This window comes from Perna viridis, chromosome 12 (assembly GCF_037379345.1).
Source record: "Perna viridis isolate PV_CMFRI_1.1 ecotype Kerala chromosome 12, ASM3737934v1, whole genome shotgun sequence".
Taxonomy (NCBI): domain Eukaryota; kingdom Metazoa; phylum Mollusca; class Bivalvia; order Mytilida; family Mytilidae; genus Perna; species Perna viridis.
Window position 1 is genome coordinate 5,617,927 of NC_142456.1, and position 22,373 is coordinate 5,640,299.

General features: G+C 32.8%; 1 protein-coding gene across 4 annotated transcripts; it reads right to left on the minus strand.

Moving 5' to 3' along the window:
• Positions 1-1,070: 1,070 nt before the first annotated feature.
• On the minus strand, positions 1,071-7,659 carry LOC148600966 (uncharacterized). Of its 4 annotated transcripts, none has more exons than XM_088555252.1 (3): positions 7,532-7,659; positions 5,737-6,263; positions 1,071-3,682 (listed from the first exon to the last, which is right to left on the minus strand). In XM_088555252.1, exons 2-3 carry the CDS (start codon positions 6,233-6,235, stop codon positions 3,603-3,605), a joined length of 579 nt encoding a protein of 192 aa, XP_088411378.1. In that variant the 5' UTR covers positions 6,236-6,263; positions 7,532-7,659; the 3' UTR covers positions 1,071-3,602. The 4 variants fall into 4 exon arrangements, with proteins under 4 accessions (XP_088411378.1, XP_088411377.1, XP_088411376.1 ...); XM_088555251.1 differs by having other exon boundaries at positions 7,500-7,641; XM_088555250.1 differs by having other exon boundaries at positions 7,454-7,625.
• Between the last annotated feature and the right edge of the window lie 14,714 nt (positions 7,660-22,373).

Genomic DNA, 22,373 nt, shown 5'->3' on the forward strand with positions numbered 1-22,373 from the left:
AGAAACAACCTGTTCAGCCTTTTTTTGCCTACATCTCGAATTTCACAAAATTTGTCATCTCGGTACGAAGATTTATGATAAAAAGACGACTTAAGTTTTAAAACTATAAAATTTTCCTTACCTGTGCAGCAATATTCCGTCATTCCCTGCATATGGTGTTATTTCATAATTGATCAACTAGCTTTATTTAATTTCAACATCGTAATTAATTCGTTAAGGCTCATTTGTTATGATGTTGAAATTCAATAACTTAAGTTGATATTTTGGGATATTCAACTTTCAACTTTCACAGACTTTCTACATCGCCCTAGACTTCTTACAATTAGGCTTCTCGAACAGATTTTTGTTGCTACAAGATTCAAGTCATCACTACTGAAGTTTTATGGTTGTCATCATGAACTCGTGGACCGTTACGGTGTATCAATCTGCACCATGAAAACTGATTTGTTCAACGTGTCATAGTTTTTCTTTCCTCTTTCGTTTACCCCAGACTTGACTTTTTATTAGCAACTCTGTTTCTAGAAAAGCAGAGGACTCTTACCCTACCGGTGCACCAGGCCCATGTTCCTAGTTTTTAGTGGAGTCCGAGATGCTCATTTACTGTTGTTACTTTGTATGTACTATCGTAGTTGCTATATGTTCTTTGTTGTGCTTGTCTGTGTTCCGTGTCCTGTCGTTGTTCTTGGATTACAATCTTTTGATTTCCGCTAGAATCTTGGTTCCCTTGATTACTCTTCCACTCATTATGAAACTTAGAACGAGGCAGACGGGTGTAACCTGTCAGAGGGCGAAGATGTATTTGTTGATATTTTACGAAATGATCATGCAAATAACTTTTACATCAACTAGGATTTTATATATTCATAATTTAACAAGACAGTAAAATGTACCCTAGAAACAGATAAGCATTCACTTAAGCGAATGTTTTAAACAGGCTGATACGTAAGTATGACTGACTAAAAAGTGTAATTTTTAACGTCATTATTGATAAAGCTAACTTCAAACATGTTCACAGCTTTTTTGTATGATTTTCTCAAACATCAAAAACTAACCTAAAACTAGATTTTCCTGGCCTGAATTCAAAATTAGGAGTAAATGATTATTTTTATTCTATAAATATTTCAAATGCAAATTTATCCAGTAATAATATTAAGGTAATGATAACATGTGTTTGCTTAAAGTTATGTTTTATACTGTTCTATGATTATTAAGCACATGCTGGAGATTAACGTCATTCATAACGTCACAGATAAGAACATTGACCCAAAGAGAATTAACCAATCAAAAGGCTTCTAACAAATTGCATTAAATTTGTTGTTACATTATTGTTCAACAAAGAAAAAGGTTCTCGAACATTTGAACACATTAGAACGTAACGCCAGAGCAGAATTAGAGAAGATATACTCGGAAGTTGAGAAAGATGTGACAGATACCTTACAGAGAATATCATCGACAGAACAAATAATAAAGGAAATCGTTGATCATTACAATTCAATGAAAACATGTGCTTCTAATTTGCAATGTTTCATTGGAATACAAGAAGTAGAGAAAATTATAGAACAAGAATAGAAGGAACTGACCAAATTATCATCGGAAGGAAAGTTCTGTGGGATATCGTTTAAGTTTGTCCGATATAAAAGCATTGACGAAATCCTGTCACAACATATAGGAACAATTGAAACGATTACAAGTGAACAAACTGTATCATTAGACATGCATGATACAATTACTGCTCAGTTTGAGAATACAACTCAGCTTAATCTTCAACTGGTAAGGGAAATAAATCTTGACAGTGGAATGTATTATTGTTGTTGTATATTGCCTAATAACGACATTGTCATTACCGACTTCTATAATGACAAGTTAAAAGTTATTGATAAGAACGGATATATACAATCAACGATTAATATATCAAAAGGTAGTTCAACATGTGATGTTGCAACAGTAGATGACAACCATGTAGTAGTATCTACTGCATCGGATGGAATGTTATGCCTTATCAATATACCACAGAAAAAAGTAATAAGAACATTTAAAACTGGATGCAGTGTGTACGGAATTTCTCTATCTGACCGGAAAATCGTGTTTTGCGCGAACAAACAAGGAATAAAAGAACTCAATTTAGAAAATGGAAAGGTGCGCGATATAATCAATGATAAAACCGTGGACTGGGGATCCTACATCGCCACGGGAAACAATAGGATCTGTTATACTTGTCTTGATACTGTCACTGTATTAGATTCTCAATGCAAGGTTTTATTCAAATTCAATGATGAAAGTTTATTGAGACAACCATACGGAATTACAATTGATGACCAGATGAACATTTATGTTCTTGGTTATACGTCTAATAATCTAATTGTCTTGTCACGTGATGGGAAAACTTTTAGGCAGCTGCTGGGTAAAGCTGATGGTTTGTTAAGGCCGACAGCAATACATTATGACACAAATAACAAGCAGCTTATCCTTGTTGCTCGTTTTATATCAAAGATTCAGATTTATAATATTCTGTAAGGAGTGCATATTGATCTCGTTTGCAGTATTGTGGTTAATGTTCAATTTTCACGCCGTCAAAAGTTAAAATTCTAGCAAATCATGACTTGAATACATTTTATGTATACAAAGATGATGTACTTTGTGTAGATTTGACTATTTCAACGTGTTTAACTACGACAAGAAGTATCCCAACAGATAAACATTATTTCTTATAAGTGTTTCAATAGATGTATAATAATCCACATATTTTATCTCTTTGATATATATGATTGAAATACCTTATAGAAACAACTTGTCCATCTTTTTTTTTAATTAAAGTCGTTCCTTTTTTTTTGAAACTATACTTTCCCTCTTTTCATTGAATTAATAAGTATATGATATATAAAAATATAAATATGATATACATTAAGAGAAGAAATGTAACTCCATTCATGATACTCAAAATCATAGAAATTTTAGATGTAATGCTCGGTTTTTGAAACAAATTGTTTTATTATTCATTGTAAGGCATGTAACAATCAATCTGCATACATGATATAAACACATTTCTGGAATCAAAGTCGTACACTGACAAGTTGCATAAGTTTTTTTTTTATCCAGCCATAAAAAGGAAACCCCCCCCCCCAAAAAAAAAAACAAAAAAAAAGAATATTTGCGTTGTTGCATTTAGTATGTTAGTATGATAATATTAGTGATGTTTCACCAGTTACCTAGTCTGTAATAGTAAAACTTCAACAACAAATTCAATATGATCACTGAATTCTGTTTGGATCAGTCTTTTTATTAAATATATAATCTATCTTGGGTCTGTGGCGTCAATAACAAAAATTAGTCTCCAGTCCACGTTTCCAAGTCATTAGACGATCAATATTTTTATGACTAAAAAGTACAGCTTAGAAATACTACAAAACCCAATCCATGTTCAAAGATTGAAAATAAACTTCAGAAACTCGGTTGATTTCAATCATTATTTGTACCGGCAGTCAAAGCAGCCAATAATGTTGTAGTGGAGGGAGTTAAATAGCAACAACAATCACATATCTGACAGATAAGCTAGAGGCCCCCGCTGAACAATTTCAATTCCAACCATATTTCGGCTACTTAAATTACACCAGAATCCGTTTCATCTCAGCATCCAGTAAGTGTACTGCAACGTAAAATTCTCTCGTTGTAACCAATGCTCTCACTAAAATAAAGGAATTAATTATAAATAATTGTAAGACAGCCGCCTGTAAAAGAGTAATCAAGGGAACCAAGGTTATAGCGGTAATCGAAAGAATGTAATCCAGGGACAAAGACCCGACATGGAAAACAGACATACACATTAAAGAACGTAAAGTAACTAAAATCATACATACAAAGTAACAAAAGCAAATGAGCAACTCGGACTCCACTAAAAACTTGGAGCATGGGCCAGGTGCACCGGTAGGGTAAGCGTCCTCTGCTTTTCTAGAAACACCCGCCGAGTGAAAAAAATGGTGTTAGCTATTTTTGGGGTGTGAAAAACTCACTGGAAGTATGGGATAAATTACATATATATACTTGGGATAAATCCGTAGAGAGTGTGGACAGTTATGATTTCTCCACACTTCGACGTTACCTTGTTAAATAGTTTTTTTTATCCAAGTCGACAGATTTTTATAGTTAGTTTTACTGTTGTATCCCCACTCTACCAGATTAGGGAAGGATTAAGCCCTCACAAATATTAACTCCGCCATATATATCATGTGCCTGTCCGAAGCCAGGAACTTGTTGTCCAGTGGTTGTTTTGTTATATGTTCATTGTTTTTGCATTTTTACTATCGATTTCCGTCTTTTATCAACAAAGTTACTTCATTTGATTTCTCGCCTTTTAAAGTTTATCGTAGTGTTTTGCTAATCATTGAAGACCGTATGGTGACCTGTAGATGTTTATTTTTTTATTACTCGATATTGGGTAAATGATTGCCTCAATAGCAATCATACAACAACTTCTATCTCCTATATATATATTCTTGGAACCGATTCACGCAACTATTGGACGGATCGAGGCCTTACGTTGACTGATTTGCGGTTTTTGGCTAGGAAACTAGGGTTCGAACAGTTATCAAATAAATACTAGACAATGCCACTAACGGAACTAATACCTCGTACATGTTACACACGGTAAATCTGGGGACCAATGTGGACACACGATTCATATTGGACATTATTTTTATGGGGATAAACTTAACATTTTTGACGCACAATTTTGCTGGCCATTTCTAAAACACCCAACTCCAAACCAAAATCAGTACTCCTTTTTTTGTTTTTGTGTACAGCACAATACCATAATATGATTGCAAATTGACTTAAAGCATAAATTGCTGACAATGCGTTTATCCAAATAATCCATTTAGTTTCATAACAATCCTTCAAATTGTTGAGTAGGAAATACAGACAACAAATGAAACAAGTTTTCCTAAGTTCAAAAAGCTGTCATTTTTGCAATGATTGCTAAAACATCAATTTCAGACAATATGCTTTCCCAATATGGCTATCTAACACCCCAATCAGTTTCACCATAATACTTGAAGCAGTTGAGCAGGAGTTGTGGACAAGGCATGATACAAAGTTTTTGTTTTTGTTTTTTTTAAAAACACCTTCAACAGCCGTCATTTCTATAATTTTCGTCCAAATTCATGTGATAAAACTGTATGGAAATGTGCATACTGTCAGGGATATTCCACCAAGTTAATAACAATGCTGTTCTTTATTCTTTGCCATTTTGTCGGCTTATCGCGTGCATGGACCACGCGTACATATAGTTATTCGTCATTTTAGTGGCAATTAATACACCGAACCGTACTCGTTTGATCAAAATAAGAAACAGTTACTACAAAAGCAATTTCAGAAGGAAGATATGAGACCAACGTGTCTTTCTGACAAAGCAATAATGAAATTTTCTCTTGGTGGCCCATAATAAGGAACTTAGGAACAGGAAATTCCAATATATTTATGGATTGGAAGGAAAATTCTTTTGAACTACCCAAGCCCCACCTTGCTGAAGTGTATATCGAGCATGTTCATCAACACAAAACGGTCTAATAGCTGTACACTAAGAAAAGCCACCTAGGACAAATATAGTTGCATGCACAAGGGGTGGTCCGGTGTGCCATGGGACAATCCCCTGGTTCTGCCACTGTAACAAATAAGGTCCTTTATATTCTGACAAATGGTTTTAGATTTCGTAAACACAATTTGAAATTTTGATATACTTACTTTTGTCATGCAGTATATCAATAAGAAATTCCGTAATTTCATCGAGCAAATGACTACGATTAGTTTGAAGCTTGGTCAAGGTTTCTTTTCGGTCTTCTGCTGCATTTAAAAGAATTTTATGGATTTTCGTCAAATTTGTATTTGTCTCCTCAAACACAAACGACGATTTCACGTTCCTTATCACGTCATCGATTACTGGAGTATCTGGACATATCTTGTGAAATGTTTCTTTACATGTTTTACAAATAGGTTTGTCATCATGTCGGCAGTAGTATTGGTACTTTTTGCCATGATCTTTACATTTGAAAGATAAATTGCGAATAAAGTTCGGTAATTTCTGATAATCATTGAACGATACAGTATTGTGATCATGTAACTCCGGTGACAGAGAATGGTGAGTATTACATGAAGAGCATAACGCTTGGTTACACTCAAGACACCATACTGATGGTGTTGATTTTTTCTGCTGTTGATTACAAAGGTCACAAGAAGATGTCATCCTTGATGGTTGACAGATCTTATTAAATCTATAAAATGCAAGAAATATTTGTCACTGAGAAAATAAGGAACATTTTATGAATAAAATAATAGTATGATAACTTGGCTCCCCTCATAATCTTGCTGAAGAAATCATAAAAAGAGAAAAATAAAAAAAAATCAGTTTGAACAAATCCGTATTCTGTAATCAAGAAAAAAATTATCATTGTGGAAATTATCTCAAATATACGATTTGTTTGTCGACCTTATTGTTGCCTTAATTAAAAAAAAAGTATTTACAAAATATTACAACAGTACAAATCAATACTTATATGTGTGAGCCATGATTTTTATTGTAGATACTCAAGTGATATATAGCTAACCGAAAATGGCATTACGAGAACTGTATCCTCCAATGTAAGAGTGTTTTAGACGAATCAAGTTATGTTACATGATAAAGATTAATCAAAGGAATCAATATTATAGAGGAAATAAAATGAATTCAGTCCAGGAGCAAAGACCCGGCATGGAAAACAGACACACAACACAAAGAACATAAAATAATCAAAATAACATATACAAGGTCACAAATGTGAATGAGCAACTCGGACTCCACTAAAAATTGGGAGATTTACGTCTAGACTCTGACTACTTCTCAAACCTACTTTATCCCCAAAATGATAGCGTAATCAAGGGAACCCAGGTTATAGCGGTAATCAAAAGAATGTAATCCAAGGACAAAGACCCGACATGGAAAACAGACATAAACAACAAAGAACATAAAGTAACTTTGAGAACTAGATTTCATGATGACGACCATAAAACGTCTGTATTGATGACTTCAATCTTGTAGTAAAATAACCCTGTTCCAGAAGCCTATTTGTTAGAGTTCTAGCGCGATACAAAAAGTCTGCGTAGTTTCGGTAAGCTCTGGCATAACGTATGAGTTGTGATATGAATACTCCATACGCAGGAGTCGAAGGGATGTTGCCACAAATGAAAGGAAAGTTGACATTTCTGAATGAAAAGTCATCACGTTTGTCGTAAAGTTTGGTCAATAGTTTTCCTTTACCATCGATTTTAACATAACATTTTATCCAGAAATCAATAACTCCCTTAAATTTCATTTTATTCTTTTCCATCCGTTGCCTTTGGTGGGATAGGTATCAGTTAGATCATCATCTGTGTATAATTCATTTATTCAACTGAAACCAAAAGTTGAAATGATTTAAAACTTTACCCCAACTATGCACTTCATAATCCGAATAACTATAACTTTTACATACGGCAAACTTTAAACACATATTTTAGATATTACGTATGTATATCCGGTATATGTAGAGTTGTCTAGTTCCGTCGTCGCTGTGTAAACTAAAAAGCATTGTATATTAGGTGAATACTATACTGTCAGCGAATGAAACTTCCGGGTACAGTTAGGGATTCGCTATACTGTAAACATATTTTTAATACTTGTATTGCATGACGCATTAAAGCATGGAAATTTATTGTGTGGAATGTTGGCAAATGATTAAATAGTGTGTTATATAGATAAATTATACGGGTTGTACTACGTATGCAGAATGAAGATAAAGTTAAGTGTCACAATGGTTAATTTTATGTTGTATTTAAGAATGAAGACATAGTCTATATGTCACCGCTTTGTATGAATAAGGTAACAACAAAATTACCGAACACAAATCCGATTCATTATCAAGCCAAGTCCACAATAAATTTGGAAAAATAAATATTACTCCACCGGAGCCGGGATATTTGTATTTAATCAAATATGTTGATGATTGAGATCATTAGAGACATCCGGAAATATTTAATAGTACATATAATTCCAATAATGATTGATTTCTTTTATTTCTGTATATCTTGCAGTCTTACTGCATAGATTATATCAGTTCGCGTATTTTGTTATTACACTTCATACAGTTTTGTCTGATAACAAATTTATAGACAGTCACCTTTTGAAGGTCATTAATGAGGACGGTTCTTTAATTCAAAGACTACAAGAATAACTACGGGGATGTGGGAAGCATGAAACAGTTTTTCACCCATCAAAAATGCATGTGATTTTTTAATCATCGGGCGGTGATTAAATTTCTACGAGAGTTTTCCGCCAATATCACTGACATTTGCTCCTCGCCGTAAACAATACCTGAATTCAAAGTCTTTAGCTGGTCTTATGATTTTTCCAGAGTCGAATCTGTGTGGCCGCGAATCGAGAATCAAATATGCAAGGGGTTTTCCGCTGCCACCACTGTTATATGTATATATTGCAAATTTTGATACAGCAGAATCAAATTCAATTGGAAGAAGTACTCAAAACCAAAACTATCGGGAAAGGAAGCCAATTCCAATAGATTACATTAAGTTATATTTATAAGAACTTTTCTAACATGCTTGGTAAAACATCAAAGTTGGTGAATTTTCCTGACATTTTTTATATCTTAAGGTGAAGTGATTGAATGCAAAGAAACTGCAAAATAAGTAATAAAATTAATATTAGACGATATTTTATAGCAGATAAATATGTAAACTTGCAGACCATTAATGGTTTCATACAATCATTTTAGTATGTTATAGTTTTGTATATCGACATTAAGACAGTTTTGTAAATCCAAATCCTTATACTCTTACTGCCTATTGGAGTAGTAGTATTAAATATGCATGGAATTAATTAAAATTATTTTGATCATGAAATTAATACATGATATGTAGTTAGATTCAGATCAAAATGTACTTATATGGAACTGCTCTATAGTATAATAAGGACCTTACCTCTGTAGTGCTCCATGTCAGAATTAGCTAGTACTTGAATGACCTTGTAATAAAACAACTTATTTACTGCACAAAAAAAATAAAAAAAATCCACATAGTTTGACGAGAACGGATATGGTGAATATGTCAAAGAGACAACAACCCCACCGGGGCGAAAAATGTCAGCTCAAGGCCACCCATGGGTCTTTAATGGAGGACGAGTGTATGTCATATAATGACATTTTTGCATTTTGTTAGTATAAAAATGTTGAATTCCATAAAAAAAAAATCTTCATATGACTGCTGGATGAAATTTTTGAAAAAAAACACACTTTTAAAGGTCGATACAGCTTTGAATTTTGATTGCATTGATCCTAGATGAAAATTCACCAGAATAGCAATGCTCCCTTTTGGCCCTACAAAAATTCAAATCAATTTGAACTTTCATCTGGAGAAAAGGCACATTGTGGTACAAATTATTGCTCATTCGTTTAGCCAAACGGCTTCTCCCTAAACAAGTCGCTTATTAGCTTAAATCATGCGTAACAAATCCTTACGGGAAAATCCCATACTAATATCCGCCATGTTGGTTTCTACGGGACGATTTGTTTACAAACGAAGTTCGTAAGTTCCCGTCGAACTATGTGACAATCGTCTGCTTGATCAACTTCTCGGTATTGTACGTTGTTCGCGTAAAATAAATCCGAGATATCCGAAATAACGCCGAAATGCATTCTGGGTTCTTCGGTTTTGGACAAACCATTTAAACGTAAACAACATCTCCTAGCAAACCGATCACTGTAAACATGGCCGACTTTTTACAATGTAAATATTGGCACCGAGAATTAAAATCTGACCGGAATTTAACGATTCAATGTTTAGGGAGAAGTCGTTTGGCTAAACGAATGAGCAAGTCATTTAAGACAATTTAAACGAGGTAGGTGTCAATAAAGTCGTAGAAAATATTTTTATTCAAATTTTAACAGTATGTTATTTATGTGACGCCGAGTATAGTGCATTACATTTTAAAGAAAGAACCTAACGAAAACTTAAAAACCGTATTTCCCGAATAAAATACAAATTGAATGAACTCTGCAACGATTTTTTAAATGTATTATTCTTGTTGATTAAGCTGCAAACAATGCTGTTGAATTTTTAAAATTTTGCATTGAAAATAACGAATTCACCTCCATTCCAGCTGACTTAATATTCAGACAGTGAAGTTGTGAACAACCACAAGAAGTCGATCCCTCTTTACAATTTCAGCCTAGTAACATGAAGTTCCTTCTATGTACTGGCTTCCCAAACTTCACAAATCACCTTATAAATATAAGTACATTTTCTCTTCAAGGCGCAGCGACAACATATTAGTTCTGTATGATGGACGCGGATTTCAACAAACAGTGGGCATTCAAATGGGAACAAATTAGTGCTCATCTACTCGCTGAACTATTCTTTTACTCTTATGAGGCTGACTTTATAACTGATCTGATCCAAAAGAATCAAATGGTTTCATAACTGTTTTGAAGAAAAAATCTTAAGCTTTCGTATCTACTTTTTAACGCTTTCTGCATTTTAACGAATGGAGTGAATCCTGGATGATGTTACTATATTTATTGACAGCGGTTGGAGGACAATACTAGGTCCTTTTTGAAGAAATTTTTCACCTTGTGGTCATTAACGATATACAAATTAACTGTTATAAAATGGGAACTGGGACCATAGATATATTTTGAGGTACTGTAATTAAGTAATTTGATTGATTGATTAATTGATTGATTGTTGGGGTTAAACGTCCGAGCAACAATATTTCAGCTATATTCAGACGATGAACATGAAATGGATGATAAAATGAACATGAAATGATGATGAGATGGGACACAAGGATAACAGGGTCGACCATTGCCACTAGAAAAAAGGAAGGGGTGGGTAAGGTCGGGCAATTCAGCCTCCTGTGGCGGAGCGCAAAGGTTCCTAGTCCTATAGAATATCACAGCAGGGTTCTTTAACGTGCGAGGAACGTGACATATGTCACAACATGGTGCACCACTATGGTTTGCGGTCAGGTTTTCCGTATTATAGCCTGACAACCCCGGCATGTAACACGGGGGTACCCAATTCCACTACCTGAGGCACACATCCCAGTTGCTCTGTGGGCAGAGCGCCTAGTCCCCGGCACTATTTAGTCGCTTTTTACGACAAGCTTAGCGCTGCTGTAGGCCTATTCTTTTGACGCCCGGACCTGCACGTGGCACTGTAATTTGAAGATATTGGTGAATTTTTCTTAATGTTAACATCTTTGCATAATTCATTTTGATCAAAGACACTGGTCTTTTGTGAAAAAGAGCAAATAGAAGGGAGTTCAATATTTTCAAAATAAGCAGGGATATATTTCTTCACTGTATGCTCATTCAAAATACCGGCAATCGTGATAAAAATCAAGACCTTTATTATTAATATTCCAAAAATACTTTTTGTGATTTTGTGGACGATCAATTATTGAAAAATGTTAGGAATAACAGGAAAGCAAAATGTTATTTCATTCCTCTAGAAATGTGTGTAATCTAGTGACAGGTATTGAAGATTGTTTTGCTAAGAATCGATGACGGCCATTGCGTATGAATTGTAATCAGGTTTTAAAACATAGTATTGTTATTTCGATGATTCCATTTATTGCGATTTAATTTGCGTTCATGAGACCGCCAAAATTAGAGAAGTATGAGTAAAAGTGTATGTATTGCTGTAGTATTGTATTATAAGGTACCATACCACAGAAGGAAGTTTTAGTTGATTTCTAGGATTATTAACTTTACTGTGTAGATAATCAGGCCAAGAGCAAGACTTTCATTACATTTAATTATATTACTTAAACATATACGTATGTAACACAAACTTTCATGCCACCAAAGTTGGGTTTGGATTGATTTCGCGAGTGTTTGCTTTCCCCATGGAGGAACAAGGGTCTCGATGGGCTAAGGGCAAATATTTGTCGGGTTTTAAACATTTACCCGAGCGTATTCACCAACCCAGTTGTTAAACTTGTCTATGTGAGACTGGGTTTAAACTTGATGCTCAGTCTTCAAGACAATGTGGTCATAATGGAATTCTCTAACATCTGCCAAGTTGCAACGATATGAAATTTGTAAACATAACTAAAGAGGATAATTCGGAATAATTCATTAAGTTTATTTAACGATTCGTTTTCTGAACTTCAATTTTTTTTTAATAAAAGTTGTGACCTGTTCCGCACATTACTTTACATTACTAGTGTTTACTAGATGTTTTCTGAATGTGTAAAATTTTTCAGCTTGTCGTGTTTGAAATATCTAGGTTATTAAATATAATCTTTTTATATGTGACCTGTCCTGAACATAACCCAACAAATGGATAGTGATTGGTACCAATATGACATATGGCAAAACAGTGACATAGCAGAGTAGAAACCTAAACTGGAGAATGGAATAACAATACAACGTGTGGTGAAGATGGTACATTGCAGGGGACCCTATCGTCGTGTTACGGTTTGTTTTGTTTTCTATCTTGTAATACATTAATATTGTTCTTTGTTTTTCACAATATTCAAAACAAATGTATCTGCAAAATTGAGTTTCTTCTGGACTATTAACAATTATTTTTATTTAATCATTGAATTAATGTGAAACGTCAAAATATAATTTTCCGTCAACAAAAATATTGTCTTGTGATTGTTTAATCATCTTACTGTTTACATAATATTTGCAAGTGACGCACTGATCCGTATGAATTTTTAGATAAAAATGCAGTTTATTGTGATTTATTTTAATTATGCTTCCGAGACAATGTTGAGAATATTTATTGGTACAACTGTATCACATTTTTCTCCGAAAAAGGCATATTTATGGAATGACCTCCGTCATTTTAAATTACTCTTAGAAGTTGAACTTTTGTGTATGTACATATACCCGCGTCACATTCATAACAAAATGTTACGTATTGAATTAATATTTTGTCACCTACTTTTTTTTAAATTCATCATGATTTGCTCACTCATATCTTAAAACGATTTCTTCGTAAAAATCCGATAATATTTAAATCCAGGATCACAATGTTTACATTGTCAAATCGGCTGTGATTTTGTTACCAAGACGGTTTTTGGTTGTAAGTAATTTGACTAAATACCGGAGTTATTCATGCATGTCAAAAACCCATCAAATATCATTTTATTTCTCATTCATAAATGGTTATAGAGCCAAAAGCGGTCCTTGTCAATTCGTTCTTGCATTGTAAAGATTGTGTATGAAATTGACTGCAAGAGTTGTTGCTCTTTTTTTGGCTTAATTTGGTTGATTTTAGTGAGAGATTACATTAGGGCTATCGTTACGTCAACATATGATACTGTAGACCAAATAATGCATCATTTGTTCAGTGGGTTTTTGTTTATCATAAAACACCTCTGCCATAGGCAGTGTCTGAATATAATATGGACTGATACTGAAATGTTTATATGATGCTGGACATCTGAGTTCACTTTTTCTCTTCATGCGTGTTCTTTACTAATATTAAATTACAAATAAAATTAAGGGACAACATAACGCTTTTCTCATTCCTATGATTTTAAAGACATACATGTATAAATGGGATTCATGAATAGTGTATTTGAAACACATCTTTGCTTGTTTGCAAAAAATAAAAATGGAATTGAAGCTCAGTAATGACATAATTGCATGAACAAAAACCCTACTTCTATAGAAACAGCTAATGTCAGTTACCACAAAACACTTGTACAGTATACTAATAAACCCTTCTTCTATAGAAACAGCTGATGTCAGTTACCACAAAACACTTGTACAGTATACTAATAAACCCTACTTCTATAGAAACAGCTAATGTCAGTTACCACAAAACACTTGTACAGTATACTAATAAACCCTTCTTCTATAGAAACAGCTAATGTCAGTTACCACAAAACCGTTGTACAGTATACTAATAAACCCTACTTCTATAGAAACAGCTGATGTCAGTTACCACAAAACACTTGTACAGTATACTAATAAACCCTACTTCTATAGAAACAGCTGATGTCAGTTACCACAAAACAGTTGTACAGTATACTAATAAACCCTTCTTCTATAGAAACAGCTGATGTCAGTTACCACAAAACACTTGTACAGTATACTAATAAACCCTACTTCTATAGAAACAGCTGATGTCAGTTACCACAAAACACTTGTACAGTATACTAATTAACCCTTCTTCTATAGAAACAGCTGATGTCAGTTACCACAAAACACTTGTACAGTATACTAATAAACCCTACTTCTATAGAAACAGCTGATGTCAGTTACCACAAAACACTTGTACAGTATACTAATAAACCCTACTTCTATAGAAACAGCTAATGTCAGTTACCACAAAACACTTGTACAGTATACTAATAAACCCTACTTCTATAGAAACAGCTAATGTCAGTTACCACAAAACCGTTGTACAGTATACTAATAAACCCTACTTCTATAGAAACAGCTAATGTCAGTTACCACAAAACAGTTGTACAGTATACTAATAAACCCTACTTCTATAGAAACAGCTAATGTCAGTTACCACAAAACACTTGTACAGTATACTAATAAATCCTTCTTCTATAGAAAAAGAGCTTATGTTAGTTACTACAAAACAGTTGTACACTAATACTTGTTTAAAATATCAAAAAGTATTTATAAAGGTTTTTAGTAGCTATGGTTTGATATTTCTGTTCTATTAATTTAAATTTAAAAAAAAAGTAAATCAGCACTCTCACAACATACATTGTGCAGGCTTTGCAACTATATTGTAGTCAGGTACGAATTAAAGGACCAGAAACTATTTTCAAACGACTTTACAAACAATTCACTTTAAATTTCAATGTTACTAGCTGAGAGTTATGGCTTTACACCATTCATAGTTCAAATTTCAAAAGATATATAACAATACGGGCTGCCATTCTTCGTTGGTGAATAAAACTCACATGACTATATAATCACCTGTTGATGATAAAATTTCTCCAATAGGTTTCCTGCCATTTTGAATTTTACAATTTTATTGATGAAATGCAAGTGAGAAAACAAGCCAAACTGATGCACCACGGTAGTTTTACCTGCCATGTACCGTCTTCCCCACATGTTCTTTTGTTACCATTCTCAATTGGTAAATTTTAATACACTGGCAAGTCACCGTGTTTCCATAGGTCAGATTGGCACCGATCGCTGTACAATTTGTATAATATAAGATATATTTACATATTCAGAAAAAAATCTAGTAAAGCATTAGTAATCTAAGGTAATTTGTGGAACAGGTAACATTTAAATCAATTATTCACCGCCTAATTTCTTGTAAAAAATTCTTTGGAATGTTACCTTACCTACCAAATAATTGTTTAATTTCAATTTTCAATGAAAAATACATTTATTAGTAAATTGTCAAAAATCGGCACTTTTCATCAAAAATGGCAGAATTACAATTGGATTTATCGTAAGTCATTACAAATCGTAAGGACTGATGTTTTTATAAACTGAGAAACGCATAATCAATTGACATTTGCCTCGATAATAGAACGGCTGAGGAAAATTATGATTAAATAAAAATGGACTTGAAATGACGTTGGGTATAGTAATTTTCAATTAGGAAATATAAATTATCGATTATCGGTTCAATCCACCCGGAATGAGACGTGTTACGTTTTTTTTATAATTATTATTTAGGTGTAGTTCGGTTACCGTTGTTTTATAACCTTGGTTCCCTTGATTACTCTTTAATATTACTGAAAGTTAACAGGCACCTATTTTTCACTATAGACACGAGCAAAATGCAGTGTATGTGGGCTGCGAAATATTCCTGTTTCTTTACATGAAAATAGGTTTAGTTTAAATGTAACTTTTTGTAAATATTCTAGTAAAAATCTAACTCGTTTTGTAATACTTTAAAATACTTACAAATAATAAGAATTATTTTTCTTTTGCAGTCTGTCCCAATAAACTCTCGAAAATAGAAAAGAAGTATTTCATTTGATCGTTCTATCGCCAGTCATTTATCATAACGTAATTTTACGTTACTTTTTGGAGACACCAAGAAGATATGTGGTTCTGAAGGATAATGGCAAAGAACAAGCAGATATATTTAACTACAAAATGTATGTTACATTTAAGACCGTAATTACATTACATTAATTGTCTATGTTTTTTTGGTCCATTTAAGGAGGTAGACCTAGGGAAAGGGACACAACTCTTAAAAATCATTGGAACGTTTGTATTCAGCATTTTACATCAATCTTATGTAAGCATCTAATTAACTTGGATTCATTTTATTCTGCTTCAAATGTAAGATTGAGAGGTTTTGGTGAAATTGAATATAATACAAAAATATCACTGATTCAAATAAAAGTAGTTGTCATCTAACTTCTTATTAGTATGTTTATTTATATGCGTTAAATAGCTGGATTTGACATACAAAGTAAAGGGGACATGGTGCTATTACGCCTTGTTTTATTATGCAGTATGTCGGAGAGTTTATCCATCAAGGTGTTCCATGTAAACCGATGATATCGAACCTTGATATTACGCAAACTGGCGCGCTGCTACGATGCATCATGAATTTCGGTGTGTTTTTTTTTAATGTCCTTCATAGTCAGAATGGTTAATTTAAAAATAAATCAAAGGATTCAATATATTATTAACAATATATATATATATAAATGTGAAGTTTTGAGTGACGGTGAAAAGTACAGTGTAATGACAGAAAAATGGGGGGAGGGGGGGGGGGTTCACCGTTATAATTGACCCGGTATGGATCTTATCAAAGTATTCATGTACTGAATCAATTGATATGGATTGTTTGAATTCTGAGACCTCAAATCATTGTCAAATTACAAAATTAGTGTATAAAAGGAAAGTCCGGGGTCGAATTCAAACGTATCATAATACCAGCTTATTTGTTCTAAATTGTTAATAATATATTGAATCCTTTGATTTATTTTTAAATTAACCACTCTGACTATGAAGGACATTAAAAAAAAACACACCGAAATTCATGATGCATCGTAGCAGCGCGCCAGTTTGCGTAATATCAAGGTTCGATATCATCGGTTTACATGGAACACCTTGATGGATAAACTCTCCGACATACTGCATAATAAAACAAGGCGTAATAGCACCATGTCCCCATTACTTTGTATGTCAAATCCAGCTATTTAACGCATATAAATAAACATACTAATAAGAAGTTAGATGTCAACTACTTTTATTTGAATCAGTGATATTTTTGTATTATATTCAATTTCACCAAAACCTCTCAATCTTACATTTGAAGCAGAATAAAATGAATCCAAGTTAATTAGATGCTTACATAAGATTGATGTAAAATGCTGAATACAAACGTTCCAATGATTTTTAAGAGTTGTGTCCCTTTCCCTAGGTCTACCTCCTTAAATGGACCAAAAAAACATAGACAATTAATGTAATGTAATTACGGTCTTAAATGTAACATACATTTTGTAGTTAAATATATCTGCTTGTTCTTTGCCATTATCCTTCAGAACCACATATCTTCTTGGTGTCTCCAAAAAGTAACGTAAAATTACGTTATGATAAATGACTGGCGATAGAACGATCAAATGAAATACTTCTTTTCTATTTTCGAGAGTTTATTGGGACAGACTGCAAAAGAAAAATAATTCTTATTATTTGTAAGTATTTTAAAGTATTACAAAACGAGTTAGATTTTTACTAGAATATTTACATAAAGTTACATTTAAACTAAACCTATTTTCATGTAAAGAAACAGGAATATTTCACAGCCCACATACACTGCATTTTGCTCGTGTCTATAGTGAAAAATAGGTGCCTGTTAACTTTCGGTAATATTAAAGAGTAATCAAGGGAACCAAGGTTATAAAACAACGGTAACCGAACTACACCTAAATAATAATTATAAAAAAAACGTAACACGTCTCATTCCGGGTGGATTGAACCGATAATCGATAATTTATATTTCCTAATTGAAAATTACTATACCCAACGTCATTTCAAGTCCATTTTTATTTAATCATAATTTTCCTCAGCCGTTCTATTATCGAGGCAAATGTCAATTGATTATGCGTTTCTCAGTTTATAAAAACATCAGTCCTTACGATTTGTAATGACTTACGATAAATCCAATTGTAATTCTGCCATTTTTGATGAAAAGTGCCGATTTTTGACAATTTACTAATAAATGTATTTTTCATTGAAAATTGAAATTAAACAATTATTTGGTAGGTAAGGTAACATTCCAAAGAATTTTTTACAAGAAATTAGGCGGTGAATAATTGATTTAAATGTTACCTGTTCCACAAATTACCTTAGATTACTAATGCTTTACTAGATTTTTTTCTGAATATGTAAATATATCTTATATTATACAAATTGTACAGCGATCGGTGCCAATCTGACCTATGGAAACACGGTGACTTGCCAGTGTATTAAAATTTACCAATTGAGAATGGTAACAAAAGAACATGTGGGGAAGACGGTACATGGCAGGTAAAACTACCGTGGTGCATCAGTTTGGCTTGTTTTCTCACTTGCATTTCATCAATAAAATTGTAAAATTCAAAATGGCAGGAAACCTATTGGAGAAATTTTATCATCAACAGGTGATTATATAGTCATGTGAGTTTTATTCACCAACGAAGAATGGTAGCCCGTATTGTTATATATCTTTTGAAATTTGAACTATGAATGGTGTAAAGCCATAACTCTCAGCTAGTAACATTGAAATTTAAAGTGAATTGTTTGTAAAGTCGTTTGAAAATAGTTTCTGGTCCTTTAATTCGTACCTGACTACAATATAGTTGCAAAGCCTGCACAATGTATGTTGTGAGAGTGCTGATTTACTTTTTTTTAAAATTTAAATTAATAGAACAGAAATATCAAACCATAGCTACTAAAAACCTTTATAAATACTTTTTGATATTTTAAACAAGTATTAGTGTACAACTGTTTTGTAGTAACTAACATAAGCTCTTTTTCTATAGAAGAAGGATTTATTAGTATACTGTACAAGTGTTTTGTGGTAACTGACATTAGCTGTTTCTATAGAAGTAGGATTTATTAGTATACTGTACAACTGTTTTGTGGTAACTGACATTAGCTGTTTCTATAGAAGTAGGGTTTATTAGTATACTGTACAACTGTTTTGTGGTAACTGACATTAGCTGTTTCTATAGAAGTAGGGTTTATTAGTATACTGTACAACTGTTTTGTGGTAACTGACATCAGCTGTTTCTATAGAAGAAGGGTTTATTAGTATACTGTACAAGTGTTTTGTGGTAACTGACATTAGCTGTTTCTATAGAAGTAGGGTTTATTAGTATACTGTACAAGTGTTTTGTGGTAACTGACATCAGCTGTTTCTATAGAAGAAGGGTTTATTAGTATACTGTACAAGTGTTTTGTGGTAACTGACATTAGCTGTTTCTATAGAAGTAGGGTTTATTAGTATACTGTACAAGTGTTTTGTGGTAACTGACATCAGCTGTTTCTATAGAAGAAGGGTTTATTAGTATACTGTACAAGTGTTTTGTGGTAACTGACATTAGCTGTTTCTATAGAAGTAGGGTTTATTAGTATACTGTACAACCGTTTTGTGGTAACTGACATTAGCTGTTTCTATAGAAGAAGGGTTTATTAGTATACTGTAAAAATGTAATTACTACAAGTACACATAGAGTACAATAAGTTGTTTCATTGTTGAGGTACGTAATATCGATTTAGGCATTGGTATCCGAGTCCTTATTTAAGAACACATATATTGGGATCAAATGGTTCCCTCGCTAGAATTACTGAATAAGAATAGGAATCTGCAGGAATACATTCCTGTTTAGAGTTCTCCAAAATGATGAGCTGGGACGTTGTGACGTTGTGACGACTACGGAATATAGCCCTATACTAATTGACTGAACACACCTTACATACCAATTTAATCAGCATCTCAAAAACTATTTCTAGTTTGGCAATATCTTTTAGTTATTTTTATATCTTTCAGTTTTTTTTTATTATGATCTTCCTCCATATTTGATTTTAATGCTGCTGATGAGAGGTTACTCCTTGAAATACGTGTACAGCATATCGAAATTTACAATCTATAAAACTGGTATTTTTTTTTTTTTTTTTTTGGCTTTTAAATATGATATAATACTACACAAATATGAGAAGTAATCCATTTAATTACATTTCTAATCGATATTCCATTTAAAGATAGATGAAAAAAAAATAGAAAGCAATTCCTGCGTTTCCTTTGTTTAAAGCTCATTTGATATAAACAATGTTAAGATAGATACCAAATCGAGAATTTTCAAGAACAAAAAAAAAAAATCTTTTAATATTCTTTGCAAAGATTTAAGTTCTGAATTAAATTCAAGTTATTGGAAAATGCTAGTCAACAAACATTGTATCAAGGCTCATGGCTGTTAGACAACATTAAAATGCCTGCAATATTTCGTATAATCTGAGAAGTAATATTCAACCTGCATTCTATTACAAGTTTCAGAAATGGGTTTCCTTTAATGATTCTTGTCATAACGTAGTTGTACTGCAGGAACACTTTACCTTTTTAGATCCCGTTCATCAGTGAACTTCTAGTTCTGGTTCCTTTATGTTTTATACAATAAGATGACCGTTTGACTATCTTATGTGTTCCTGGTGGTCTTTCTTTACTTTTGTACTTGTGGTATGTAAGTTTTACTTGTTTGCTAATTCTTTTGTAGAAAAATCTCAATATTAACTATTAAGTATCAGTTTTTCTAAAAATCAGACAAAAGGTGATTCATACATGTCAAAAGCCCACTAAATTCTGTTTTATTTCTTGTTAAGAACAGTTTTAGCTCACATAACCAGTCTTAATTTTTCACTTGGTTGTTGTGCTTTTGAGATAAAAATTACATAGATTGTACATGAAATTTCACTTTGCAAGCTGTCGTTCTTGATTTGGCTTCATTTGGTTGATTTTAGAAGGAGAGAAATGTATGATTTTCCATAAAGTACAGATCTGCATACAGAAAAGGTTGTTTTATGTGAAAGTATAGCATATGTAGGCTAAACAGCGTCGTTAGTTTGGTGAGCTTTTCTTCACGATGAATCACTTTACCATTGGCAGTGTCTGAATTTTATGTGGATTGTTTCGTAATTATCAATACATTTTTTTTTTATCATAATTGTCATTATCAGAGCGTAACCATTTACCCACTAGTGTTCATCTTATTCTTTATTAGCTCACTTGGATCTAAAATATGATTGAGCTTATTTGCAAGGACTTGGTGTCCGTCGGTTGTTATTTTTTAAAACAAAAATATTCGTAAGAAACCATAAAACTGATGAAGATGAATTGTGTCACAATTTTCTCTAGAGTATCTAGTTTTACAATTTTATAATGCATCAAACAGATTGACCGCCATAGCTATAAATAGAACAGAGGATGAATTGCTATACTTTGTCTATATCTTAAAGTCTTGATTATTTCATGTTCTGTTTTGTGTGTCTATATATGTCTAGTGTTTATTTTTGGAATGTATTTTTTCTGAAATAAGTCAAATGAGAATGGGGTCTCCTTATTGTAGGGTTTTGGCCCTTAAAAGGCAAAAATTTAATCTTCTTCCAGTTTTTTGTCGATATCTTGATAAACATAATGGGTCGAACAAAACAAAACATTGCTTATGAAAAAATCTTTACAATCAGGCCAACAAAATCATTCATTGGTTTAAAATTAGTGTTATTGCTTTTGAAAGGTGAAAATAACGTTTGTTATGAGTTATGACTTAGTTTATTAGCGATTAATCAATTTCGATAAAAAAAAAAAAACTTTTCATTTTGTAAATCCTAAATGTGGAATCTTTTCCTGCACATTTTGCCATATTATTTAGATTTTTTGTTCAAAGTCATTAATGGACTCTGTATAAACTGTTTATAGAACGTTATAAATCTGCAGTTTTTATGATGTATGATTCATTTTTCTGCTAATCTCCAAACCCCGAGGTTTTGCCTGAATGTCCTTCGGAACACCAAATAATACCTTATGTAAACTGGCACTTGATTAAATTCTAAAATAATTCTTTTGAGTGTATATCTTATTCTATTCCTGTGTTTATCAAGCATTACAAAGATTTTAAAGTCCTTAATAGACTTCACACGAAGTAATTAATGTAAATGATATTCCTGCACGACATCTAAGTATCGGTTAAAATCTAGAGTCTATGTAGTACTGCTCCTCTTTTGTTTAACTCGGGTCAAAGTTCATTAGAGGTGTTGGACTTATTTGAAATATCAATCATTAAACGGTTATTCAGAAATGGAAGTTAGAAAACCAACATAATTTCTTAAAATTTTGGTAAAAACACACCATATCTGGAT